Consider the following 27,722-nt stretch of genomic DNA (forward strand, 5'->3'; position numbering starts at 1 on the left):
CCACCCCCACCCGCACCCCTGGAGCAGCTTCTGTATTTCACAGGGGTCTAAAAATTCCTAATAAAAAAATTGTGCAACCACAGAAAAAAATAAAGTGCACCATGGGCTATGTCAACATCATTCTCTCAGCTTTCATCACAGGAGAATGGGCAGGTACTCTATGACTCTTCTCTTAGACTGGAATGAACACATGGAGAGAGCGGGGCTTTCTATTTGTGCATCTAAGAGAGAAATCTCTGGCTCTGATATGAACAGCTGATTTCCAAAAGAAATTACAAAACTTCTCAATGAAAAAACAAAACAATCTGGATCGAGAGGTCACTGTCACCTGGAGGTGGGTTCAGTTTGTCCTCCAGAAATGTCCTCCCAGCACTTTGAACTAGGAAAGAAATTCAATCCGGATGGATGGTCTGTCCTATGACCTAACAGTGCCCTCTTCTGGTTCACCCGGGATGAAAAGATGCTTCCCTGGCAGAGAATAATGGGGGGGGGGGAAGAATTTTGAAACCTGGGAGACAAGGCTTTAAGATTTCCTTTCTAGGACATGAAACTCCCCTCCCCCCCCACAACAAAACCCAAGCCAGAAAGTTCACGGATGGCAAGGAGTCCAGGTTGGTGACAGAGCTCCAAGCTTGAACTGTGTTGACCTCACGTCAATGCTCGTCCTAAACCAAAACCACCTGGGCTTGATTGATTTTAAAATGCCAATCATTCTAGTAAGCCAGGCACCTATTTCTCTAATTGACTAGAAGTAGCGCTCTAAGGTGACCGTATTCCACATTTCCCTCCTCATGCCTTCCGTCTTGAGAAAACAAACAAGCGAGAACAAACCCACCCCTGCTGTGGAGTGGATTCTCAGAGAGCCTACTGCGGGGTTTCTCAAGCTCAAGGGCACAGACAGCCTCGTCCATCATCCACAGACCTGTGGTGAGCAGCCTGGTGCCTGATGCACTGGGCCACCAGGGGCTTTAGAGACATGTAAGAAAGAAAGCTATAAAAATGTGACTTCAGTTCCTAAGAAAATAAAACATTCTTGAGTGCCAAACTCCTTTCTTCTTTTTCCTTCTGCAAATGGATTTACAACCGAACAGCCTCCAGCTCTCTAGGTTAGTCACCAAACACAAAACTCGCTGCCAGTGACTCAAGTCTGTCTCCTGGTGACCCTATAGGGCAGGGCAGAGCAGAACTGCCCCTGTGAGTTTCTAAGACTGTAAGGGTTTCCAGTGTACTCAAGCCTCAGCTGTCTCCTAAGGTGGGTTTGAACTACTGAGCTTGCAGCCAGCAGCCCAATGCATAACCACCTTACCATCAAGGCTCCTTAGGATATCCACCAGAAAGGCTACATGTACCTAAGGGTGAGGACTCAGAAGGCTTCCTAGGGCCGGTGTTCTGGTTTTTCAAAACAGCAGCTGGGAAACAGCACCCCCTGGTGGCCCACAAGCCAACACGACTCTTCTCCAGGAGGGTCCACTGGTTCAGGGGAGCTCAATGGGAGCATCAGCTCACAAAGGGCCAGAAGCCGATGGTTTGTCTCTTATGGGACTTTCAGTTTAGCAAAACCACATGCTGATGTCAGTGGAAATGCCTAAACACAGAGCACATGGGTCCTGAGGAGGTGGTGCTTCGTTTGATGAGCCGTGGGGAACCAGTCTTCTCCGTAAGCCAGCCCCCCATGGTACGGTCTTCTAAAGCTGAGCCTCACTAAGCAATAGGCCTCCCGGAGCTTCAAAGCCTCCTTCTAGCTCATCAGAATCTCTGTGGTGCACGTTGGCCTGTACTTCCTGAAGGAAATAAGTGTTTCTGACATTTTCTTTGGCCAGATGGTGGTGGTTTGTGCGTTGCCTTGGCACCTTAGGTGATGCACCCAGCATGTCGGTCACACACACACCAGCAGTCCCCGAGGACGGATGGGCTCCAGCCGAGCTTCTAGATTAAGACAGACTAGAAAGAAGAGTCTGGCATCTACCCGAGGACATTAACTAACGAAAACCGTGTGGAACGCAACCTTAAGAAGATTACCGCCAGGATGCTCCTGAGAAGAGAGGCAGGGAGACTTGGGCCCCGTGACTTTGGGCACGGCACCGGGGCAAGATCACTTAGGAGTGCCGGACATCGCAGTTAGTGAAACGCAGAGTTGGAGAAGGCAAGGGAGAGAGAGACTCAGTGCACTGGAGAAACTAACACAGTGGCTGAACCTCCGCCATTGTGATGATGTGAGAGTACTGGGCAAGGTTCTGCCATTACACACCAGGTCACTAGGAGTCAGAGCCGCTGCTGCCGACAACAACAACAACAACAACAGCAGCAGCAGCAACTGCTGCAGGTTTTCCTGAGGTGAGTATGTCAATGGAGGGAAATACCCAGTTCCCCATTGGGTCCTAGGATAAAGGCACATGATGGCATCATCCACCTCAAACCCGCCCCTCCTCCCAGCACTTACTTCTGGAGCGCACGTAGCAGTTGTTACAGTTGAGAAGACCGTTTCGAATCCTGACGTCCGTCCCGCTGACTGCATCTCCAAGCTGTCCCTTACAAATGCCACACTGGAAGAGACAAAGAAGAGTGCTCCTGGGATCCGCCTGGAATGGCTCCTTCCTTTAAAAAGCACTTCGTCCTGGTTGTTGAGGAATGGCTCCTTTCAGTCGGCCAGTTACTGTTCACGTGACGCGAGCAACCATCACGTCTGCGGCCTGCAGATTTGCTGAGCGTGTCCTACGTGCTGGGGGTGTGGTAGTTACATCATCTGGTGTCAGCTTGGGACTTGAGAGGATGAAGAGTGAAGGGGTGGAGTCTAGTCTGTCAATCGGATCATAGCCAAGGAGGCCTCTGTGTGGGCATGACCTTCCCCTGAGGATTCTGGGAACACCTGTATTTTCTTCCTTAGAAGCGGGAGACACTCTCTCTCTGCTCACTCCCTTGGAGACTCTCTGCTGACAAGACACAAGGCACTGTGCTGATAGACCCCTTGCCCTGGGAGCTGGAGGAGCCACATGGAGCCCCCTGCCAGCACTGAGATGCTTGCAATGGCACTGGATCCAAAGACTTTCTACCCACTGGTCTGTGGTCATCCTGCATTCAGCATCTTTGCATGTGTTTCCTGAGTCTGAAGAGGACTTTATAGATTGGTATTGGACAGATGGGTTAATATCGGACTGGACTGGATTCACTTAGTGTACAATTACCCTTTATGTAAAACTCTCTCTTATATGCATATGAGTTCTATAGATTTGTTGCTCTAGTCTACCCAGACTAATACAGGGGGCTATACCACGAGCTGGCTCACAACAAAACACTCTCTGGACTTTATCCCAACTCCTTTGCTTTCACAGAGGGGGGTTTTGGTTCAGAGGGCGGTTAGGCTGTAAAGTGGGGTTCCGTTTGGTTGACTCCAATAACCATTGCCATCAAACTCTCACTATCAAAGTGGGAGGGCCATTTCAAACAGAGCAGACCCTGGTGCTTTAACCAAACCCACACCAGTGAATTCCCCATCAGAACTTGTCTGAGGAGAATCTTGCAGAATCACTAGGCAGTAACTATCCCACTTGTCATGTCCACACAGAAAGCAGTGGGATTCAGCATCTGGCTATACCTGTGAGGGAGGCAGTGGGAGTTGGCCCAGGAGCCAGGCTCTTGTTGGGGGCTCAGGAGCCAGCTCAAAAGCTTGGAACAACTTCATTCATGTGATGCTGTAAGCTGTCACTGTGTCGCACAGGTGGGCAATCATTCTAGGGAGTCAGCTTCAAGCATCTGAGAATAACGGCCTTGACCACTAACAGCGCCAGTGTCCTATCCCTGGAGACTCAGCAAAGACCCTTCAGCATGTCCATGATTTCTAACTTCGGTGAAACCTCTGGGAAGAGAGTGTGGTGTGGGAACGCAGCATCTGGGCTGCACCACAGACTTTCCCTGGAGCCTCAAATCTCCTTCCAGACAAGGCAGGCTACACACCGGCCGGGTTCATTTCACAACGTGGCCACACTGGTGATCTTTATAGATCACCACATTGGTGACTCCATGAAAACGAAGTGGAATTTAGGAAACGGAAATGTATGGTCTCCTAACAGGCTGGGTATGGACTCAATAAGTGTTCACTTTATGGATACGTCTTACTTTTCTCAGATTGCTGATATTATTAAATTCTGTGATTTGGAGACAATTGTGCCCACTTTCCTCCAGCACACAGGCAAAGTGGGAGTCATCTTTTAACCCTCACAAGTCTTACTTTCTACCCTCAGGAGCTACAAGTAGGGCATATTGAAACAGCCAAGAAGGTGGGCGTTCCCAAAAGATAACATGCCCAAGTCACACACAGCAAGAGGTGACCCCTCCCCAGCGCTGCAGGGTTTGGCTTCAAAAATCCCCCATTGACTTGAAATGTGTTACTGAATCAAGAAAAGACAGGAGAGACTGATCGGATCAAAATAGATACATGTTATTATGAGCTGAGCATAATTAACTGGTTAGGTCACCTCCTTCTTAGGCCTCATCACTCACAGTTTACGCATGGATTTATTCTCCAAACTGCAGCACGGTGTTTTGTGAGGTACAGCAGCAAGAGTGGTGAGCAAGGCAGACAGGGCCCTCGCTTTATGGAGAGGAGAGCTGAGGGGAAGAGACAGCTGATCCTTGAAGAATTTAGTCAGCAGTGAGAAGGGCCGTGGAAGCTTTTTCTAAGGCTTTTTCTAAGACTTAGTCTGAATGAGCAAGGCAGGCTCTGAGAATGAGACATTCGATCCGAGACCTAACATCTGGTAGCTGGCTGTCACCACATACTTGGCAGGCAAACCTTGCATGGAATCAAAACTAAATGCTCTCAATGTTAAGTCATAGGATTCAAGAAGCAGCAAAGACAGTGGACTCCCAATCGGTCCACAGGGCCCCAAAAAACTCAGAGCACCCTTGCCTCGCCCGTGTAGCATTCCCAGCTTTCTGCCACAGCGTGTGGTCGTGAGTGACGAAAACTGTTAGGTGAAGACATCCATTACACCAGTGTGTCCCAACCAACATCCCAGAGCAACGTAAGATAGGACAGTCTTCTAAAGGCTAGACCCCACCCACTTCTGCACATCCCAGATCAAAGACCTCCAGGATTGAGTCTTCTAAAGGCTAGACCCCACCCACTTCTGCACACCCCAGAGCAACGACCTCCAGGGCTTCGGGGAGGTGGTTCGCAGCACAGAGGGTGCCAAAGGAGACCAGTCGGTTGCACTCAGGGGGAGAGTGAGGAGTACGCACCCTAAAGCACTGGATGTGAAAATAGAGATTGAGGGTCTCGATGATCATCGCCGCTCCTTTCCCCAAAGCAAGGCCGCAGGAAGAACACAGCTTCTTCCCACTTATAGACCTGGATTAAAATGAAAATGTCAGTGTACAACAGTTGGTCAAATGCACATCTATATAACCTCGTGCCGACACCTAGAAATATGGAATTCTGCGAGGCTTGCTGCCAGAAGTCGTAGGTCACCCTTATATCATACTCACTCCAGATTCACGGTCACTGAGTCCATGCGACTCTTAGTGAGAACCCCTGTGGGTTTCCGAGACTGTGAGTGTTGTGATTGGAGGGGACTGGTGGTTTCAAACTGCTGACCATGCTGATCCCAGCCCGAGGAGTAACCACTACACCACCAGGGCTCCTTGTTCTGAAACGCATACTGCTAGCAGTCCTTATTTCCATGGGCCACACACTTACATCACAGATGAAACGAAAAGTATGGAACTGCTAAATGACAGTAAATGAATTACTAGACAGAGGTGGCAGACTAAATCCAATAAGGCCCCGGTGGGGGGTTTGCATGTGGGGAGTGTGTGTGTGAGTATATAAGCGGGGGATCCAGAAAGCTCTGTGGATTAAAGAGGTAGTGGGGTTTTCCTGAGCACCTATGGAAGGCCCTCATGGGTGGGTGAGTCAGTGATTTGTTCCAGGAAGTTTGAGATGATTCAGAGCACGTGTTATGTTTTCATAACTCCTAAGAGATCAGTAAGTTTAGCTTCACTGAGCTTTCAATGTGGCTTTAAAATTATTCATCAGTAGCTCCTTGGTGTACCAGGGCATTCCTTTTTACTTGTTAAGAAGAATGTTTGTTTTTTAAAGAGAATTGTTATAAAATGGAGCATAGTTACCAGGCAGAAATAGGGGACCCGATCCCTAAGTTCCAGGGATAAATCCTTGCTCCCTCATCAAATTCTATCACGCGATATAAAGACGTTACCTTGTGTTCCCATTTGCCTTTGAAATGAGGGGTCTGGACTTCGTGGACTCTCTGACCTCCTCCAGTGCAAACGTACTATAAGTCTGTGATTGGACACTCGCCACGCCTGGTTTTCAGTTCCTGGAGGACATGGGCTAACTCTGTCTAAGCTCTAAATTCCCACAGGCCCTAGCACAGGGCCCGGCCAGTGGATGGGAACCAAACCCAATCTCCAGCCCCAGGTGCAACGGCAGGGTCAACCATCCACCCGGAACGAGAAGGCGATCCTGTCCCAGCAGCTGTCACAGGCCGCCCAGGGGCTGCGAAGCTCCTGGGGTTACCTTAAAGGGAAACCGCTAGGATAAGGCCCGCCACTTGAACATCAACGGGGTACAGAGAGCCAGCAGTCCAGCAAGGACGATGATAAAAAGGGAAGTGGAGAATTCCCCAAGCAAACTCTGCGTATTAGAAGTTCCCTCATAGCCTGTAGTCATAGGACATGTCTGCATCAAAGGGAAACTCCCAAACGTTCCTTGGTGTGCTTCTTGGGTGAGTGGAAATCCAGGCAGCTTTAAGAATTCACGCCCAGAAGCAAGCGTTAGGGAGCTGGCATGGGTTAAAAGAGAAGGATGAAGTTTATTTTCTTAGACTCTGCCTGGTTCCATTGGCGGGTCCTTCCCAGAAACCCTTGGCTGGCTTGGAGGGAAGGGCACCGAGTGAGGATCCAAACCATTGTCTGGGCGATTTGATGACTGGATTGCAGGTTCCACACAACACCATTAAAGCCCTGTGGCCACAGCCATGCCACAGTAAGCTCTCCCCTTTTCCTTTTGTGGCCTAAAATCAGCAGACAGATGGGAGCATCTTTATCTCTCTCTCTCTCTCTCTCTCTCTGTGTGTGTGTGTGTGTGTGTGTGTGTGTGTGTGTAAGCCGTGGTGGCACAGTGGTTATGGATCAGGCTGCTAACCAAAAGGTCATCCGTTTGAAACCACCAGGTTCTCAGAGGGAGAAAGATGAGACTTTCTACTCCTGTTAAGAATTACAGTGTCAGGAACCCAATGGGCCAGCTCTACCCTGTCCTATAGGGTCGCTATGAGTTGGAATTGACTGGATGGCAGTGAGCTTGGTCATTTTGGTGTGTGTGTGCATGGAGAGAGAGAGAAGGAGAGGGGAGGGGAGAGTAAGGGGGAGGGGAGAGGAGGGTAGAAAGAAAGAGAGAAGGAGGGGAGGGGAGGGGAGATGAAGAAGGTGAGGGGAGAGGAGAGGAGGAGAAAGTGAGAAGGAGAGGAGAGAGGGAGAAGGAGAGAGGAGGGGAGAAGAAGGGGGAGAGGAGAGAAGAGAGAGAGAGAAGGAGAGAGGAAGGGAGAGGAAGGGGAAAGGAGAAAGGAGAGGAGGAGAGAGAAAGAAAGGAGAGGAAGAGAGGAGAGGGGAGGAGAGAGGAAGGGGAGAGGGGAGAGGAGGAGAGAGAAAGAAATGAGAGGGAGAGAGGAGAGGGAAGGGGAGAGGAAGGGGGAGAGGGGAATGGGAAGAGGCAGGGAGAGAGAGCGAGAGCGAGCAGAGCTGTGGATGGATGGGTTTCTGGCTCACAACCTACTGTTTGGCCTGTTGGACTCAGTTGTAATTATGCTTGCCAGAATGTAGTTCGATACAGCGACGAAGCCTTAGGACGTACCTGTTTGGGGACTGCCCGGGAGGAGTGGGAGAGCAGGGAGACAAGTGTCCAGCCTGGAAGTTCTCTTGAGGACTTATCCTGTAGTAGGTTGAAGAAGCCAACAATTACGACGAGGTAAGAGATGCCCAATCCACAGACAGACAGTTTCAGCAAGGAAAGCCGATTAAGGACACAAGGAATTACCGCCTAGCCAGTACTGCACGTGTTGGTGACCTAAGAGCACACCCACATGGAACGACAAGCTACGATTTAAATCTTTACTTTGCCAAAAGTTCTTTGGAGTTAAAATTGTTGGGATGTGTTTCGTGTTGCTTGTTTGTATGGGAAGGCAGGTAGACAAATGGCGGACTCGGGGGGAAGATCAGCAGGGACTTGCGGCGGCGGACAAGCTCCTTGCCTGGAACTAAGTGGCAGAGCTTTAAGGAAGTGTTTTCTAGGGATGTCGCTTCCTTCTCTATCAGCAATCCGCTACGGATTACACGTGATGAGAGGAATGTCAACAATATTTACAACCCCTACGTCATGGGCAACCCTACGCTCAGAATGGCTTCCAACCAAGGCTACTAGAATGGTTGTCCCGTGCTCCCCGCTGCCCATGGACTCTGCCTGCGATTAAGTCATCAGTTCTGGGCTCTTGCTCCCAAGCCTTCATTTTGCTGATAGAGAAAGAGGTCGAAGAGAAGAACGAGGAGAGAGACCCAGCACCCTGGGCACAAACAGAGATTGAGTCCATCTGTCTTCTCACTGTGCTTTCATCATCTCTCCCTGCACTCTTACCCATCCAAACTGCCGCCCCCCCTTCTGCTTTTGCATTTCCATGTCAGACACTAAACTACAGGTACCCCTGCTTTTAAAACAAGATCTGAAGTAGCTGCTATAATCACTGACAATGACTTCGATGCTCTTTTAGCTTCTGTGCACTCCGGGCATCCCAGAGACACAGAGAGATGAAACTGAGTGGACACAAGCAAGACTGGGCAAAGGATCCTACCCCTGTATTCAGAAACATCACAATGTCATGAGAAGCCAAGGCAGAACTGAGTATTTTTCTCTTACAAATAAGTTACTGTCATCATTGTCATTGCCATTATCCCATCACCATTCCCTCTAGGAGGAGGCTCTGAAAAGTTCACGGAGAAAATGGAATTGAAAGAAAATGGAATGTTTCCCCGAACTTTCCACACAACCCTCCTGTACAGCACTTACTAGGCCCAATCAAGCCTTCTGAGAGAGATGCTATGCTTCTTCCCATTGGACAGACAGGGAAACTGAGGCGTGCATTGCTCACAGTCACTATGCGGGCAGGTGGCAAAGGCAAAACATGAATCCAGGCACTCTGACCCCAGATAATTGGCTCAGTTACAATGCATTTTAAAATATAAAGGTATTTTCAAACCTTTGGCTCCAATACGATCTCATTGTGGAACCGTGGGTTCATTTAATCTCCCCTTTGGGGTAAGGTCTGTAATTTCTTTGTACCTCTGTTTCCTCACTGAAAATGGGAGCTGTGACCTCAGAAAGCTCCGGGAGGGTCAGCCCCGTGAGTTAGCACAGGGAGAGAGGAACGCAGGCACACCCTTTGGTGTTGGCCATCCTGAAATGCTTAAAATGATGACTATTGTTATTTTTAAAGCTTGTAATTCTCATCCCTTCTCGGCCTTTTGGCTAAGATCAAGTGTAGCAAAACTTAAAACTCTTAAAAAATTAAAGCATGGTCTACTATAGCTCCCTTAACAGGACAGCTTGATCATGGGAAAAGCCGTACTTTTCCTGGAAACAACGTTTGTCCGTAGCTCTGGGGCAACGTAATTCCTAATAACCTCAGATTTAACTCCCATAATCGCAAATACTTACAGAAATACAACGGGTCTTCAGATACCTCTGGTGGGTTAAAGGCTATTCGGGGTGAATATTTAATTGCCAGCAGTGTTGTCCCAGCCTCCTCTAACTATTTTTTAACCTGGACAATAGGAGTAAATGAAGAGAAGGCCTAAAGGTGCTGCGGGCAGCGGCCATCTCACCTGCACGCGGTTGCCCCTCCTCGGTGCGCACATTTGACCAAGCACACTGCCTCCACCTTATCTGGTTACTCACTTCCGCCTTCCGCTTGGAGACTCCATCTGGTGGTTCATGCTTGTGTCCAGTGGGAGGGATTTTGGCTTCACGTCTCTCGACATGGGTGCAGGTGGGTTTGCTACTTGCTGGTCCCGAGGTGGATCTGAAGCCAAGCAAAGAGCCTAGACTTAGTGTGCAGTCCAGGCACCTGGTTGCTGGGGTGTCACCTCACTGCTCGGTAAGTAACCTTCCTTTAACGTGCTAATGCTGGCCGGGGTCTCCCTCAGATTTCATATCACCCTGGGACAGGGTGACAGGCGCACCCAGCTTAGTCACTGAACTGTGGGCCAGTCCTAGGAACGAGGGAACCAGCGCCTGCGCCGCACTGACTTCTGATGTCATAGTAGCAGCACCAACCTAAAAAAGACGGCCTTTCTATTCCACTGTCGAGAACGCAGATTCAGGGGTGGGGGAGGTGAGGGGTGGGGGGGATTCCTAATGCACAGAGGGAGCAGCTGCTTTCGCTGACTCATGGACCATGCTGTTAGTAACTAAACATTCACCCTGGGGGCTGGCCTCTCCATTCTCACCCTGAGACGGCTGTGCGTTCGTTCCCCAGAGTGCAGCTCCCGCTTCTGTTTCCAGCTGCTGGTCCTGCTGGGCTCCTTTTGGTACCAGGTTCTCAGAATGGGCCAGGACCCCTTGAGGTGGGCTGTTGAAATGAATCTACTTCAGAATCAAGGCAGTGGAGCTCAACTCATTAGCGCCCCCTGCTTAAGGCAGAGCTCATTATGACATTTAAATTAACTAGCTTGTTTCACTGAGTCTTCCAGGGTTAAACTGGATTGGAAAGGGACCTGGACTGTGGTAAACTGGCACCCCTTCTCCTGATTCGTCAACTTCACCAGCACAGGAAAGCATCATTCCTGAGGTCTCTCCACCTCCCATCCACGAAACTCTTCATTCCAATCACTGGAAGAGATGCCAGAGCTACTTCAAATCTCCTTGATTTTCACAAGAGATTTGGGACTTTACTGTAGGTGTCACGGGGCCCCCTGGGACCTGGCTGCCCAGTCTACTCCACTGGCCTGTTAGCAGATCCTGGTTGCAGAGGAAGGAGGGATGGAGGAACTGAAGGAAAGCAGGTGCTCACACCTGCAGAATTGGCCGACATCATGTTAAACACGTCTCAGCACCCTTCCAATCTTCCCGGCCTGCAGCTTTGACTTCATCAGACGGACGGCCCCTTTCAACTGTGTTCGGTCGACATGCAGTGCTCTGCAGTGTCTGGACCTGGATGGATCCTAAGCTCCAGGATCCCCGTGTTCTAGCTGGTGCTCTGGGAGAGTTCTCAGAGCAAAGTCCCAGCGGCCGAGCTCAGCTCCCCGACAATCTTGTAGCTAGGCCAGTCTTTGAAAATGACACTTACGTACCCTTTTGTGGCTTTGAGTCCCTATGGGGATGCTGTGTGTGTGTGTGTGTGTACTCATGCCTGCAGATGCAGGATGCATACAGATGTCAACATCTACCAGATTATCTCAGAGCCAGTTTTGAGGAAAGATCCAGAGGCAAAATACTGTCTTATTAGAAAAAACAAACAAACAAACAAACAAACAAACAAACTGGTGGATGCTCCAGACATTTCTGAATACCCTGTTCAGATCTCCCATGGAATGTATCAGAACGGCCCACCATCACCCATGGTTTGGCGTCTATCCTTTCTGTTGTCATCCACAATCAACGTGACTCTCACCGCTCACTCAGCTGCTGCTCCTGGCAAAGTTTGGGGTGACACAAAACTGGGGTGTCATCCCAGGGTCTCATTTTCATCCCTCTTCCTCCGCCTCCCTTTAACCTTGCAGATCCCTGAGACCTAGGTTTCAGACTTGAATGAACACCACGAGCCTTCACTCATCTAAACAACCTGGCTTCATTTATTTTCATTCATATGAAAACAGACATGCCCACACATTTGCCAGCACAGCATCTCCATTTGAAATCTAACAGCACTGGTCCCATGGGTCATGCCTGCAACCAATGATCCGCTCTCATCTCCAAACTAGTCTACGTCCATTAACATGAACCCAAAGCCTCCTTAGCAAAAACGGCAGCTCTCCTTATTAAACAAAGAAAGGGCTTCTTCTATTTAAAAATAAACCTATTATATTCCCTCTCTCAAGGACACTTACTTCAGAGCTCTTAGGTTGTGTCTGAGAAATAGGCACTGTATTACTGGAATGATGATTTCAAAACGGAATATGATTTGCATTCACAATGGCTTCCCTTCCTGGGAGTGGCCAACCGGGCAGAGCCTGGTGGGAAGGCGGGTACTGGCTCCTACCTCCTCTGTTCCTCAAGGGGATCGCTGTCCCTGTTCTTCGGCAGTAAGTCCTTGTCCTCCTCCGGGAACGTCTTCTTCTCTCTTCCCTCATGCTCTTCCTCTAGACAGTTTTCCAGGTCCATCTTAGTCTGAGGGGAAGAGCAAAGATCATGCTGAAGAGAATTCTTAAACACGCTCGACACCGTGAGATGCCTTGTCAATGATGTGGCCTACAGTGAAACAGCAAGAACCAGCGTGAAATCATTAGTTGTTCAAATTATCCAAATAACAGCTGATTCCAAAGATGTAGCATAAATGTCTCAGCGGCATCTTTCTCATAATGAATGACAGATGTGTATCTATTAAAAATCTTTTTCTTTTTTTTCAAAAATGAGGGCAATCACAAGACTACCTACTTCAGGACACATGGCTTCTCAATATCCCTGGGCACTAAAATCCAAGTCCCTGGTGGGGTAAATGCTTGACTCTCCACAATTAGCCCCAAAGAAGAGCTCCCTGCCACCTGCTTCTAGCTCACGGTGACCCAAGTGGACAGGGTAGAACGTCCCCTGTGACTTTCTGCGACTGTAACTCTTCATGGGAGAAGAAAGACTATTGACGGGGCGTGAACTGCCAAAAGAACAAGCAAATCTGCCTCGGAAGTAGTAAAGCCTTAGAAGCTCCTTAGAAGCACAGATAGTAAGCCACTGTCTTGTCTATGTTGGACGTGTTGTCAGGAGAGACCAGTTCCTGCAGGAGGAGATCATGCTTAATAAAGGACAGGGGCAGCGAAAAAGAGGAAGGCCCTGAAGGAGATGGACTGACGGAGTAGCTATAGCCTTGGCCTCAAACCTAAGAGCACTGGTGAGGACCAGGCGGTGGCTCATACTGTTGTACACAGGGTCGCTGTGAGTCAGAACGGGCTTGTCGGCACCTCACAGCAAAGCAAGATTAACCTAAAGGCTGGCAGTATAAATCCCGCCCCCTTGAGCAGTTCCACTCTGTAGCACTCGGGGTGGGGGGTGGAATTAATTTGACGGCAATGGTTGAGGGCTCATCTGGATCTCGGTACGATGTCTGTCTAGTATCTTTATAACCCCAATTACAGCAGATAGATGCAGGCCAGGCTTCCTTTCCAGCACCCTAAGACAGACAAGGAGCTCTGGGCGACACACTGGGCTGCTAACCGCAACATCAGAAATTCAAACCCACCAGCTTCTCTACAGAGCAAAGATGAGGTTTTCTGCTCCTCTAAAGCTCGACAGCCTGGGATACCCCCAGAAGCAGGTCTACCCTGTCCTGTAGGGTCACCGTGAGATGGAATCAACTTGATGGCAGTGAATTGGCTTGTGATTAAGAGAGACTTAAAGTTCATTTTGTCCAGTTGTTCTCAACCTGTGGGTTGCGACCCCTGTGGGGGTCAAATGACCCTTTCATCAGGGTCGCCTAATACCTCCTGCATATCAGATATTTACATTATGATTCATAACAGTGGCAAAGTTACAGTGATGAAGTAGCAGTGAAAATAATTTTATGTTTGGGGCGTCACCACAACATGAGGAACTGTATTAAAGGATCGAGGCATAAGGAAGGTTGAGAACCACTGATTTAGACTATCGGGAGTGGGGCTGGAAGACATTTCCTTGGTGCAGAGGACACTCCTGGCACGCCTGCTGCTACTGGCTGGGGCGCAGGGAGGCAGGGCAGAGAGGGACAAGCGTGTGTCGCATGCATGCAAAGCTGGACTCCTAGCAGACACAAGCGCATTTCCAGCAGGTGGTCTGGTTAGGTGGACTCTTGCTGGTCAGGTGTGAAGATACTGAGGGGTCAGCTTGTTGGCCAATCCTGACTGGGTAACAACGGAATTGCTCCTTGGGAAATAATGTGAGGGTTTAGCCAGGGCAGTGGCAGTCCCATGGGATGTAAGAGCCACGCCGTCATTGGTCTCCTTGGAGTCATTGATCAATCAGCCATCCGGGATTTATCTGTGGAGTCCGGTGGGACAAGTCGGCCTGCGGGTTAGTCCTTCGTTTTATGCTTAGTTATTTCACAACGAGCTGGGTTTTCATGTACAGTCTCACCACTGTCCTACTGCCTTCAGTCAGGGAGGAGGCTGTTGACAGCTGGTCGGCAGAACTTGAAGAAATGGTAAACGAAACCACTGTGTCTTCTATGATCTTGCGTTCCTAAGAAATGAAAAAAACCACATTTGCCGAGAAAACTATGTTGTGAGGGAACTTTGGGAACAACTTCAGAATGGGAGCAGACAAGTAGAGCAATAATAATAATAATGAAATAATAAATCTCATTTTCCTAAAGCCTGCAAATCATATAGAACATTCTCTAAGGGTAAAGGTTTAGAGATTAGCATTTAATTTAGACACCATAGTCTTTGTCAATGAATTAGCTCACGTGATTTGAGAATGCTAACAGGGAGATCTGATTTAGAAACAAACCTTTCTTTTGAAAGTGAAATTCTCAACAATTTGTTGATAATATACACGGAAGTGTAACCCCTTTCTGATTCTCTAGTGTGGCCTGGCTTGTTTAACGCTAAACAACACGATTCTTCCCTCACTCATCTTTTTAGCACCGTCTGAAGTCATGGTAAGGATACCATGTTTGAAACACAGCATCCAAATCATCTTCATGCCTACCCATGCTCACCACAGGGAAACAAATAAATACACAACAACAACAAAAACAATTCTCTCATGTGGTCTCCACAAGGTATCCCAGGATTCCAATGTCTTAGGATCCGCCCCTGACCAGCAGGCTGGTGGCTCCGCTCAGAACAAAGAGAAGCAGGCACAGAGAGTGTTGGAGGACATTGAGGGGCTGGGGATACACCATCACATTTCGTCTCAGGCACTTCTTACCTCCTCATAATATCTGCGTTCTTCCTCTTCTACCTCCTTTTGGGCCTTTTCCCATTCTTCCTTCAGCTTGTCTTGCTCCTTCTGGTACCTTTCCTGTCGGGAATGTCCACAAAAGGCTCGGCATTGCCCACTGCGCGTATCATCGAAAACATCCCCTCTTTCACGAGGAACCCTTTAATGAGGCGCCCTGGTTTAGGACCCAGCCCATAACTGGAAGGTCAGCAGTTCAAACCCACCCATGGCTCTCTGGGAGGAAAGACCTGGCGATCCACTCCCTTACGGATCACAGCCCAGGATCCCCTACAGGGAACCTGTACTCTGTCCTATGAAGTCACTATGAGTCAGAATCAACAACAAACCACCAAGTCCATTGTGGGGCAAGATGAACTTCTTCCGGCAACTTCTGAAACTAGCGGATGCAGGCAGCGAACCAGGGATGCTATTTTGTGAGACGCAAACGCTTTAGGCACACCAAAGTCCAAGGGGAGAGAGTGTTATCTGCCATGTGTTTTGTACAGTGGTTCACTGCCTATTTGAGCAGATATCTGCAGAGATAACAACTTCTGGGAAGGGAGAGAGAGAAATGAAAGAGTCTACAAACCGTCCTTAACTTGGCTTTTGTTGGAAAAGTAAGCTCGCCCTATCATTTGCTTTCACAGGCCCTTCGGGGATGAGTGTGCTGTTCTGTGAATAAGCTAGGTTGCTGCCAGGAAAGTTTGATAAAAGATGAACCACTTATAGGCTTACAAGACAGGCGGTACGGAAGACCCCCAAATGGACAAGACGATAAGCAGCCGAGGAACCGAATTAATCTCTGCTTGTAGTTAGGCCACCAACATGGCAGCTCCTAACTTCTTTAAGTAACTTCTAAACTAAGAGAAGCTCTGAGATAGCCCATTAGCATGCTTCCATGTCAGAACGGCCATTCTTGCTTGTAGAAACAATGGAGCACTGGTCAACACTGCTCGGGGTGGGGTGGGGTGGGGGATAAAGACATTCTGAACAAGGGTGGTTTTTTAAAAATGTGACAGGAGTCCCTGCCAGCTGCCTAGAAGAAACGAATCAATGGAGAACAAGAACCAAATTAAAAGGAGAACTGAGAGCCCTGGAGGCCTTGGAAAGGCACGCCTAACGTGACAGAGGGAAGCGCCCCCCTGATGCCTGTCACCCCCCCCCCCAGTCAAATATGGCGGCTGGTTGTTGTCAATCCCCTCTCTGAGGCGAGAGAAACCCAACCCTGGGCTTCTGTCTGCACCTGCAAGGCATGGAGATCGCCTCTAGGCATCACCTGGGAGAGCAGTATCCTCGAAGCAAATGGATTTCACGGGATTTCTCCAGGGCTGGGAGTTATGATGGCTTTGGCCAGACTACTGTGGCCAGCAGTCCCTGGCCGGCTCTTCAGTGCCAGGTAAAGGTTTATTAACCATACCAGGTACTGTCAAGGAGGGCAGGAAGGTACTCTTCAGAATGCAGGAAACGGAGCCTGCAACTGCCCAAGAGCTGAGACCACAAGCACAGCTTCTGAAGCTTTCTTGGTAGAAGGACCTCATGCCCCCGGTGCCTCCTCCCCGAGAAGGGAATCAGTTCCGACTCAGGGTGACTTTATGGGGCAGAGGCGGGCCGGCCCAAAGGAGGTTCGGGCTGGTTCTTCACATTAGCCGACCACCGGGTCTTTTGCCTGTAGACTTGTTGGGTGGGTTTGAACCTTTTCGTGAGCAGCTTAACGGTTTGTGTCAATTAATTAAAAACTAAAACCAAATTCACCGCCATCAAGTCAATACTGACTCCTGGTGACCCCAACTGACTGGGTAGAACTGCTTGGTGGATTTCTGAGACTATAACTCTTTATAGGAATAGAAAACCTGTCTTTCTCCCAAGGAGTGGTTGATGGTTTAGAAATGCTGACTTTGTAGTAAGCAGCCCAACGTGTAACTCGGGCTCCCGAGGGACTGAAAGAAATCGTCCATATCATATGTGTCACACACACACACACACACACACACACACACACACACACACACACACACACACACACACTGTCTCTCTCTCTCTCTCTGGTGGAGTGAAATATGGTTTGTGGTAGTCACCTAATCTGGTGTCAATTTAAGGATTAAGAGTGTAGGGGTGGGGTCTAGGCTGTCAATTTGGAGATAGCCAATGTGACTTCTGTGAAGGCATGGCCTTCTCCTGAGAATTCTGGGAAGTCTGGTACTTCCTCCTTGGAGGTGGAAGACACCTCTCTCTCTTCCACTTCCTGGGAGAGCAGAAGGCAAGCCACATGGATGAAACCAAATCTCTGAAACCAAATCTGTGAAGACCCCTGCCAGTGCTGAGATGCTTACAAAGCCAGTGGATCCAAAGACTTTCTACCCACTGGCTTGTGATCATCCTGTATTTGGCTTCATTGCATGTGTTTCATGAGTGTGAAGAGGACTTTATCGATTGGTATCGGACATATGGGCTAATATCAGACTTATGGCCTTGGACTGGACTGGGTTGGAATGTTTTCTTAATGTTCAATTCCTCTTGTATATAAATCTCTCCCTTATATGCATATGTGTGTCCATGGATTTGTTTCTCTCGTCTACCCAGACTCACACATGGTACTTCTAATCAAGTCTACAATCCCCACCCAACGATTGGGTGGGACTATGCAAATAGGGCCTGCTTTACATTAATACAGGAGATGGGTCAGCTTTCATGATCCCACCCCTGGCTCTAAGGATGAACCATTGTTGAAGCAGGAGAGAGAGAGAAAGCCCAGAACCACTGAAGGGTACATGCGAGACTTCTGTCTGAAGTGACAGAGGCTGAGCCAGCGCAGAGCCTCAGGGACCACGAGACGGAGCACGTGAACCAGTTCTGAGACTCTGGGGCTGTGAGGCTGAAGAACAGGTTTGCTCCTTGGCCCACAGGGACAGAGAAGTCAGGAGCCCACGTGCCTGAGAGGCTGAGGACTAGAGAGAGACTTGCTTGCTGGCCTGAGGAGGGGGGTGCTGTGGTCCAGTGACCGGACCTGTGGTCACCTGTTCACATCATTGACAAACCCATCATTGTGAGTCTTGTCTGTGGGTTCTGTGTGGTCACTGCAGCCCCTTACTGAACCCCACACAGAAGTAGAGGGCTCTAGGGGGATGGGTTGGGTCAGAGGAAGTAAAGAAAGATGGAGTGTGGAGGCAGGTCTGATGCCTGCCTCTTGATAATCAGGAAACCAGACTGCCATTTATTCCACACGCACACACTCTTCCCCAATAAACACTTTGGTCCCAGACCCATAATCCACAATACCACACCAGGTGACAGGAACACTGGATATGCCTTGGTCCCCTGTCCCCCTCCATGGGAGAAACACTTGCCCGTCTATTGCATTCCAGGGAACTTCCGACTCTTGCCGTTCACCATTTAGTTGGGGAATAAATGTGATTTCCAAGAGCACAGCTGATGGCCCAGGCTTCTCTGAGGGCTCCCTCTGGGCCCACCAGCCCAGCAGCTCTGGGCTTCTCAGTCGGGAGGGCACTAACAGGGTAGGATTCAAGGCCCATTCACAGTATGCCCCTGAGTCCATTCCAACTTGGGGCCATCCTGTAGAATGGAACAGAGCTGCCCCAGGAGAGTGCCCGAGGCAATACTCTTTCTACGGACAGGTTTCCAAGGACAGATAAACTCCTAGGGACCAATATTGAGAGTGGCCATATCAGGAGGGTAAAGGTAAGGCAGGGGGACAAATGGGGAACCGATCACAATGACCTACCTATAACCCCCTTCCAGGGGGATGGACAAAAGACAAGGGGGTGGACAGTGCAAGACACGAAAAAATAATAATAATTTGTAAATTATCAAGGATTTATGAGGGAGGTAGGGGGAAAATGAAGAACTGATACCAAGGGCTCAAGTTGAAAGAAAATGCTTTGAAAATGATGATGGCAACATATGTACAAAGGTGCTTGATACAATGGATGTATGTATGGATTGTGATAAGAGCTGTACGAGACCCCAATAAAATTATTTTTTTAATTTACTTCTAAAAATCATCCAATAAAAACTCTATAAATCACAGAGAGAGAGAGAGAGAGAGAGAGAGAGAGAAACAGGTTTTCTTTTCTTCCAAAAAGGTACTGGGTGGGTTCAGGTAGCCGACCTTTCGAGGAGCAGGTGAATGCTTAACCTTCTTGCCACCAGGACTCCTATGAACAGCCTGACCCTCTGCATTTTCAAACACAGCAGCACACTCCACGAGCAGGGCTCAAACCCAAACTCCTGGCCAATAAGTGGATTCTGACCCATAGCGATGGAGTAGAATTGTCCTCCTGGGTTTCCAGGGCTGTGCAGAAGCAGACCGCCTCAACTGCCACACACAGAGTGAATGGTTGGGTTTGAACCACGAACCTTTTGGTTACCAGCCAAGAACTTAACCATGTTGTCATCCCCAGAGCTAAGGCCGCACCCCCAGGATCGACTGACAATCTAAACACCACCACCCCCCTCCCTGTGCCCTGGAAATCAAGTCAAAAGGATTAGAACAGCTGAAAAACAGAGAAGAGACATGATAAATAAAACAATAAAGAACAATAAAACAGACATGCATTCCTCATAGCTTGCTACCCGGCACCAGAAGGGCATCTCACTGGATGAGGCTTAGCTTTCTCTCCCTGGCTATTATTGTAGGGGAAAGATAGGTACTGCTTAGTGGAAAGAGCATGGCTGGATCAGGCTCTGGAGGTGAGTGGGAACGTGGGCTCAGCACTTGCTACCTGTGGGAAATGAATGAACTTCTGGGAGCCTCAGTCTCTCCAATGGCAAATGGTGGCTATCAGCCCTCGCTCTGAAGGCCCGGGAGAAGATGCAATGAGGTGAATGACGCCAAGCCACGCACCGGCCACGGTGCCAGCCTATCCCGAGCACCTGGCAGAGGTGGCTTTCTAAGGGTCCCTGGGGTACTGTCAGCAGCCCCTCTGACCCGCAAAATTGGCAGGAAGCAAGTATGAGGCTAACACATGCATCCGATTTGCAGGAAGCAAGTATGAGGATAACGGAGGCATCCGGTTTGCCGTTGAGCTTTGAATCACGGTGCCACCAACGTGCTGGGAGTGCGATAAAGCTGATCTTTGATATTCACATTGCTTTACTAAGCCGGCAGGCGAATGCAGGCAGTTTAATCACCCATGTCTACCAGTATGCCTAGAAGTTTTATCGAATTTCATTAAAAAAAATAGCTGTTTTGACTCAAGGGTGGAGCCAACATTTCTACTCAGGGAACTGACAGCAGCCTTTCTTTCAGACACGTGCTGTCATATAGCTTTTCGGGGTTCACTCCCAGCGCCCCTTGGTTTGGAATTTGGGGATTGAGGATTGAGGGATGGGAAGTTTTCGAAGGAGTCAATGCGACACTTCTTAAGTTCCTCGGTGTGACTGTGGCCTGAGGACTCAGACAGACCCCGGGCATTGGGCACCGGGAACACACAGACTCATCACCGTCCGAGACCAATCCCATTCTCTCCACCTCTCGTGCCCTCAGTCTCCCAAGTGCAACGGAACATTTAGAAAGCATGCAAGGGGGCAGGGCAGCAAACGACGTCCTACCTGGAGCAAACGCTCCTGCTCCTGTTGCCACTTTTCCTGTCGCTTACGCTCCTCTTCTGGGTCCCAGGCCCAGAGTTTGAACTGCTTAGAAAAACAGAAGCAGGATCAGAGTTGAGCCACGTCCTCCACGGCCACGCAAGGGCATCTGAACACATCAGCCTCCAGCCAACTCCCGGAGGGACACACCGCACCGTCAGCTTTCCGGAGTCTGAAGACCCTCTTTAGTGGGCAGAAGCCATAGTGACTTCTTACGTCCCCTTTGATTCCCTTCCAAGATGCGACGAAGATCGGCTGTTTGGAGCTAATGGTAACACGGAGTAATTAGCCATTGGCACCAGATGGTCATTGCTTCATTTCTCCTTAGATATGATTTCGGAAATGCATTAAAGCTCCGAGCCTGGGTGCTTATCCTGCATATTGATCCTGGGTCCCAGATGCCAAACAAAGGGGATGGATGATTTCAGCAGAACGGTACAGACCCACTGAATGTGTAAGAAGTGGTGTTTGCAGTATTAAAACCCATTGGCGGTGCGATGGGAGCGAGCAGATCTGCCCCACAGGGTGTCCCAGGCAGGGATCTTTTCAGAAGCAGAGGTAAAACATCTTCCCCACAAGGAGTGGCTGGTGGGGTCTAGTTGCTGATGACCTTCTAGTTTGCAATTGAGCCTTGAATCACGGCGCCTCCCAGGTGCTGGGAGTGCCATAAAGCTGATCTTTGATATTCACGTTGCTTTAGGATGTCAGCTTGCCCGAATGCAGGCAGTTTGATCATCCAAGCCCACCAGTACTGCCTAAAACTCAGGCAAGGAGGCCTCAGCCCAGGTCCCACATCAGCATGCACACTCAGACCTAAAGACAGAATTCCCCCCTGCTTTGTATGTAAAGATTCTTTTCTTAGTTTGGTAACTAAATGAGTGATGGGACACGGATATATGAACAAAAGCAGGTGCTCAGGACACAGAACACAGGACTGAGTGGATTCAGAAGGGAGGAGAAATCAGTCTCTTTCCAGAAAACCAGCAAATGACAGAAGCTACAGTGTTTGAAATGGGCAGTACCAGTCAGCCACAGTCGGTGCCTGGGCACACCATGGACCATCTTCCCTAGTAAATGCTCTCCTTCCTCTCCCTCCATTCTGTTGGGGTGGTTCTGGGAGGCTTTTAGGACTGCCTGGTCCTCGGGTGGTGCAAATGGTTAAGCAACCGCAATTTTAAACATCAGTCACATCCGGAGAGTGGGCAGCTAAGAGCAGGCGGCGTGGGTGAAGGAGCAGAACAAAGAAAGGGCTACAGAATATCTGCTCAGAAGTAAGAACGGCCAAGGCACCCTTGACGACAGTGAAAAATGCCAGTGCAGCAGACAAGAGGAAGAAAGGACTCGTGGCCTCACCTCCTTCTCTGGGGCATCTTTGCTGAGCACTGGCTCTGGACCACAAGGAACCATCAGTTGGACTAGAGGTAGTCCTAGCTTCGTGGGGCTATACGCGGCACCGTGGGGAAAGAGGTTCAAGTTGGCAAGCGTTTCATTGGACTTGGGTCCACAATCAATGCCCATGGAAGCAGTGGTCAAGACATCACATGATGTGCTGCCTGGGGTCAACCTTCTGTACGTAAAAGATCTCTTTCAGCTCCGGGAGATGGACATATTTGATCAGAGCACACGGGAGCAGATGAAGGGGCAGGAGGAGAGAGTGGAGCACAGCCTGGCCCACCAGGCCGTGAGGATGATGTTCCTGAGTAGAGCAGCCAGTCCACAGAGAGAACAACATGGCTGGCCCCACTATGAGACATGATGCCCCTCAGTGACTAAGGACGATACAGGGGACAGCACCGGAGACACAGTGTGGGAATTGCACCTGACCTGATCCCACCACACCGAGGCAAATCACTGGGGGAGTGCAGCGGAACAGCAAGGGAATGGAGTGGCAAGGTCCCCAGGGAATGCTGAAAGTGGACTTTGGGGCCAGGGCATGGTGCCCCAACAGACTGGACTGAAAAACGCTCCTAAGGGCCAGCAAACGATCCCTGAACTAACTACAAGCTTTTCTCTTGTGAAAAAAAAAAAAAGATTTCTTTCAAGTGTTAAAAAGCTTCTGATGTGCCCGACTCAAGCCATGGTGTTCCCAATGGCTTCCGAGACATGTTTAAAACGGGCCGAGAAATAAGGAAGAACAAAGACGAATGGATTTGTGTTGGTGAAGATTACTGAACGGACTGCTACCAGAAGAAACAGATAGGTCTTAGAAGGATGCTCTTTAGAAGCAAGGATGGTGAGACTTTGTCTCCCATACTTTGGACCTGTTTGCCGAAGGGACGGGTCCCTGGAGAAGGCGGTCATGCTGTGTGAGGTGAAGAGGCCCTTCGAGGAGATGAGCTGTGACTGCAGCACCTGATGATGGGGGGACCCAGGGCCGGGCAGTGATCTGCTCTCTTGGGGTGCAGCTGTTCTGAGCTGTTCAATGGCACCTACCCTAACCGTCAGGAAGCCAACCCCACACCACCCACTGCAATGGAATTGATTCAGCCAATGGCAACCCCCCGAGTCGAAGCAGGACTGCCCCTTTGGGTTTCTGAGGGTGTACATCTTTCTGGGGCAGAAAGCCTCATCTTTCCCCAGCGTCACTCACAATGATAGCACCGCTTAAACATGGAGTGGGAAGGACAATTTATACAAATTAATTATCGGTAGCAGTTCATGTGATAGCTATGATGAAAGTGATTCTATACCGATATCCAACAATTTCTCTACATTATTGAATTGTGTATATTTCCTTAACAACAACAATAAATGATCAAATGAGTTATTGAAAGTCAGAACGGAAAGTACCATGTATACTCCAATATAAGCCAATCAGCCGAGGCACCTAATTTTACCACAAAAACGGCATAAAAATTGTGCTGGAAAACTCGGCTTATACACGAGTATACATGGTACTTACTTAGCTCACTTGGTTTTACAAGGTACCTGTTTGTAAGTTTGTATCTTTCTCTAGCTTACGGGTCTTTAAGTGCAGTGGGGGCCTCTTATCACTCTGCCTACCCCCGGCTCTCATACACGTCTGGGCCCCCGAGAACCGTTTGTCCATCGATGGATGGAGTCAACTCCAGCTGGGGTGAGGCGTCTCCGTGCACTTACTGGTCCCCAGAGTCCTGGGCCAGGACAAGTCCAACAGCACATGTCTATTCGGGTCACCCTCACCAAAGGCTTCTTTCCTCTTCTAAGTTTCTATGATTTCCATGTTTCCTTACTCTTCTGCGAAGGGCATTTACCATGGAAAGGCCATCGTTTGGCTGGATGTTTTCAGAGACTTCACAAACGTAGTCAGGAATGTACCTCTTCTTGCTCTCTCCTCTAGAAACTGGAGATGGGACCTAGTTCCCATGGGGCCACCCTTCCTCTTCACTCCGCCCAAGGAGAACAAGAACCATTTGTCACGACTGTCTCAGGGTAACCCAAAATAGCAGTCAGTGGGTGTGTTACTCTGGGTATTTTAGAGAAACAAATCCACAGAAACCCATGTATAAGAGAGAGTTTTATATAAAGGTTATATAAAGAAAACATCAAGAAAACATCCCAATCTAGTGCTGCCCAGGCCCACAAGTCCTAGAGGCTTCTGGGCAGCTCTTTCAATGTGGGCTCAGAACCACCCTGGGATGAAGCTATTATCATATTAACTGTGCAATAGTACGGCATTGGAGGACGAAGTTTCGAGAACAACATCAGGGCCTGTTGTAGTCACCTAATCCGGGGTCAATTTAAGGATTAAGAGTGTAGGGTGGAGTCTAGGCAGTCAATCTGGAGAAAGCCAATGAGACGTCTGTGTGGGCATGGCCTTCTCCTGAGAATTCTGGGAAATCTGGGACTTCTTCCTGGGAGGTGGAAGACACTTCTCTCTCTCTCTCTCTCTCTGCTACTCCCTGGGAGACATTCAGAAAACAAGCCACATGGACGCAACCAGACCTCTGAAGCCGGAGAAGCCACAGAGAGACCCCTGCCAGCACTGAGATGCTTATAATGCCACTGGACCCAAAGACTTTCTACCCACTGGCTTGTGATTGTCCTTCATTTGGCTTCATTGCATGTGTTTCGTGAGTCTGAAGAGGACTTTATAGATTGGTATCGTACCTATGGATAATATCGGACTTATGGACTTGATCTGGACTAGGCTGGGATGTTTTCTCAATGTTCAATTGCTCTTATATATAAATCTCTTTCTTATACACATATGAGTGTCCGTGAATTTGTCTCTCCAGTCTACCCAGACTAACACAGGGCCACGTGGTAAGTGTATCTGGAACCCTGAATCCGGATGAGATCAATGGCGGGAACAGTGATTATGTGGACAAATACTAGTTGGTTTGTCATCGCATCTCCAGTCACCATCAAGTCCATTTCCATCCACGGTGACCCCGTGGGTGCCAGGGTGGCCCTGTGCCCCATGGGATTTTCAGTGGTGGGTGTTTGGGAAGTGCATTTTGCTGAGGTGCCTCTGGGTGGAGTCCAACCTCCGAACTTTCTATTAGCAGTTGAGCACATTAACTGATGTATCACCCAGAGACTCTGGCTTGTGACAGACAGGCCTCTACATCAGGTAAGAATGTCCGAGGCTGAATGAGGATGGCGAAGCCAGCAGTGTGGATACCCTGGTTTAGAAAGGCATCAGGTCTGCAGACAGTGTTCAGAAACGATGGAGCCCCAAGACATTTCCGCAGCCGCATGTGTCTCGATTCTTTCATTTGGATTTCTGTAGTTCATTGAAATAAATGATTGAAAAGGAGATGTCCAGTCAATCCTGTTTAAGATCCTGGCTGTGGGGAAGGAAGCAACAGGGGGAGTTGTTCTCCAGACAGCATCCAGGGTGCATTCAGTGAAGAGTGCCTTCATTCGAAAAACATGTTTTCTGAATGCCTACCGTCCATCTCTCCATTTTAATACAACCCCGACCCTCATGTCTATTCGTAGTGGTTCCTGTTTTCAGGTACAATAACTGTGCTGTGTAATGCTAATGCACACCTTCCTAATTCTCCTGAAAGCATCCTACACAACTGTCAATCTGTCTTTTAAAAACCAGTGGTTTGGAGTCCATTCTGTGGCTGGATGAGCCCGTCAATAACCTTATTATCTGTCACCATCACACTAAGCCCAAGATCTTGGTTTCATAAGATTACTTACAGGCGTAGTTACGGGGGACTTTTCACTGCTTGGAGAATCCACTGCCGAGGAAAGGGAAACAGAGAAAATAGACACATGAGTATGTCCTAGGACGTCTTTCTTTATGATTATCTTACAGTTACGATGCTATTTTCTAATAGTTTTAAAATTTTATTTCACATGATCCAAGAGCATTAGAAAATCATCAGAAAGCAGGCCCCAGAAGCAGGCCGGACCCACCACCAAAAGGAGTTATGACTGGCGTCACGGGGCCGAGTGTCTCAATTAGCACCAGGTTCTACACACTAGGAAGCAAAAACGATTTCAACGAACTCTGCTTGTAATGCGCCCGACCACCTGGCTGGGTTGATCAGTTCCTCCACCGTCTGCTATGGAGGGGCAGAGACAGTGACACAGTTAACAAGAGAACCATTACCCGAGCCCGGACCTGCACACCGCCTCTGCCTTGATGCTGACTCGGAGCAATTCCTCAACACCAAGCAACAACACCCCCATCCCACCACAAATCCATTGCCATTAAGTTGAAATTCAACTGATAGCAGCCCCTTAGGACAGGATAAAGCTGCTCCCTAGGGATTCCAAGACTGTACATCTCCATGGGAGCGGACGGCCACAGCTCTCTCCCATGGAAGTGCTGGTCAGCGGAACCCCTGGCCTTTTGGAGAGCAGTCAAGCACTGAAGCCACCGCTCCACCAGGGCTCCTTGGCAACCCAAGAGCTCCTGGTCAACGCTTTTGATGATGGCTTTACAAAAATAAATAAAAGAAAACAGAGACACAGAGAGATAAATAATAGTGTCTTTGGATCTTCCAAGGAAAGGATCTGCATTTCTCCCTGCTTCCCACTTGAGTACAATCAGCCCCTCGGAGATGCGGAAGCACCAGCTCTTTGCCAACCGTGTGTCAGGAGCAAACGGTTTCCTCGGAAAGCAGAAACGGACACAAACACCAGACGTCATTGGCTGCCCCAACGTGAATTTTTAATGCACAAAAGGAAGGCAGCTGCCTCCTTTGCGGTTTACCTGACTGGGAGAAAAACTGGGACCGTCGCCAAGAGTTCTGAACTCTAAGCGGCACACTGGCAATACCAGCCGACTCTGGATGAGACAGCAGAACAGAGCAAACAGAAAACCATGAAACGAGGGTGAAGGCGAAGTACAACTACGCTCCCGCTGCAGCTCCTATCGGAACTGAAGCGTGAGACAGTCTGGAGCCCATGAAACGTTCGTGATGCGGGTGAGCATTAATGGGACCATGGCAGGGTGACTCTGCATATCCTCTTTGGTGCAAAGTGAAACTATATACCATAGGCTCGGCCTGAAGGGTGAGATGGCTTAATATGTTGAATCTCAAAATGATGGAATGGCAAGCCACACAAGTGCTTTCACACGATTTTGCGTTGTTTTTGGAAAACGCCACTCAAGAAAACAAAACCCCAAACCCACTGCCACTGAATTGATTTTGACTCGTGGGGACCTTATCGGGTAAAGTCCTGTGGGCTTCTGAAACTATAAATCCACACAGGAATAGAAAGCCTCCTCTTTCTGTGGGTGGTTTTGATCTGTTGACCCTGCAGTTAGAAGGCTAACACGTCACTCACTTTCCCATCTCCTGAAAACACCAGAACAGGGTAAACGGTAGCAGAGATGGGTGGTTCATTTACACACATCACAGGTCATAAAGGCCAGGTAGGGAAGTTCATGGCAGAAGTTATGAAGAAGGAGCAGGAGGAAGCGGAAGAGAGAGAGGAGAAGGAAGCGAAAGAGGAGTACGTGCCCATTTATCAAACATCACCATCCAGTCACGGCAAACATTTACATCCTTAAACTATAGGGTCCTGTGAGTTTTTC

The 27,722-nt window shown here is 49.1% G+C and overlaps 1 protein-coding gene across 1 annotated transcript in view; it reads right to left on the bottom strand.

Annotated features, from left to right (window-relative positions):
* LIMCH1 (LIM and calponin homology domains 1) overlaps positions 1-27,722 on the bottom strand; it is a 113,440-nt gene that overhangs the window by 5,521 nt on the left and 80,197 nt on the right. The window contains exons 21-30 of the mRNA XM_075544385.1: positions 25,874-25,914; positions 20,702-20,782; positions 15,122-15,214; positions 14,324-14,428; positions 12,264-12,391; positions 10,513-10,634; positions 9,962-10,085; positions 7,868-7,945; positions 5,239-5,347; positions 2,441-2,543 (exon numbers count right to left, since the gene is read on the bottom strand). Coding sequence (XP_075400500.1) covers positions 2,441-2,543; positions 5,239-5,347; positions 7,868-7,945; positions 9,962-10,085; positions 10,513-10,634; positions 12,264-12,391; positions 14,324-14,428; positions 15,122-15,214; positions 20,702-20,782; positions 25,874-25,914 — 984 coding nt within the window. The remainder of the gene's footprint in view (positions 1-2,440; positions 2,544-5,238; positions 5,348-7,867; positions 7,946-9,961; positions 10,086-10,512; positions 10,635-12,263; positions 12,392-14,323; positions 14,429-15,121; positions 15,215-20,701; positions 20,783-25,873; positions 25,915-27,722) is intronic.

Source organism: Tenrec ecaudatus, chromosome 3 (assembly GCF_050624435.1).
Source record: "Tenrec ecaudatus isolate mTenEca1 chromosome 3, mTenEca1.hap1, whole genome shotgun sequence".
Taxonomy (NCBI): domain Eukaryota; kingdom Metazoa; phylum Chordata; class Mammalia; order Afrosoricida; family Tenrecidae; genus Tenrec; species Tenrec ecaudatus.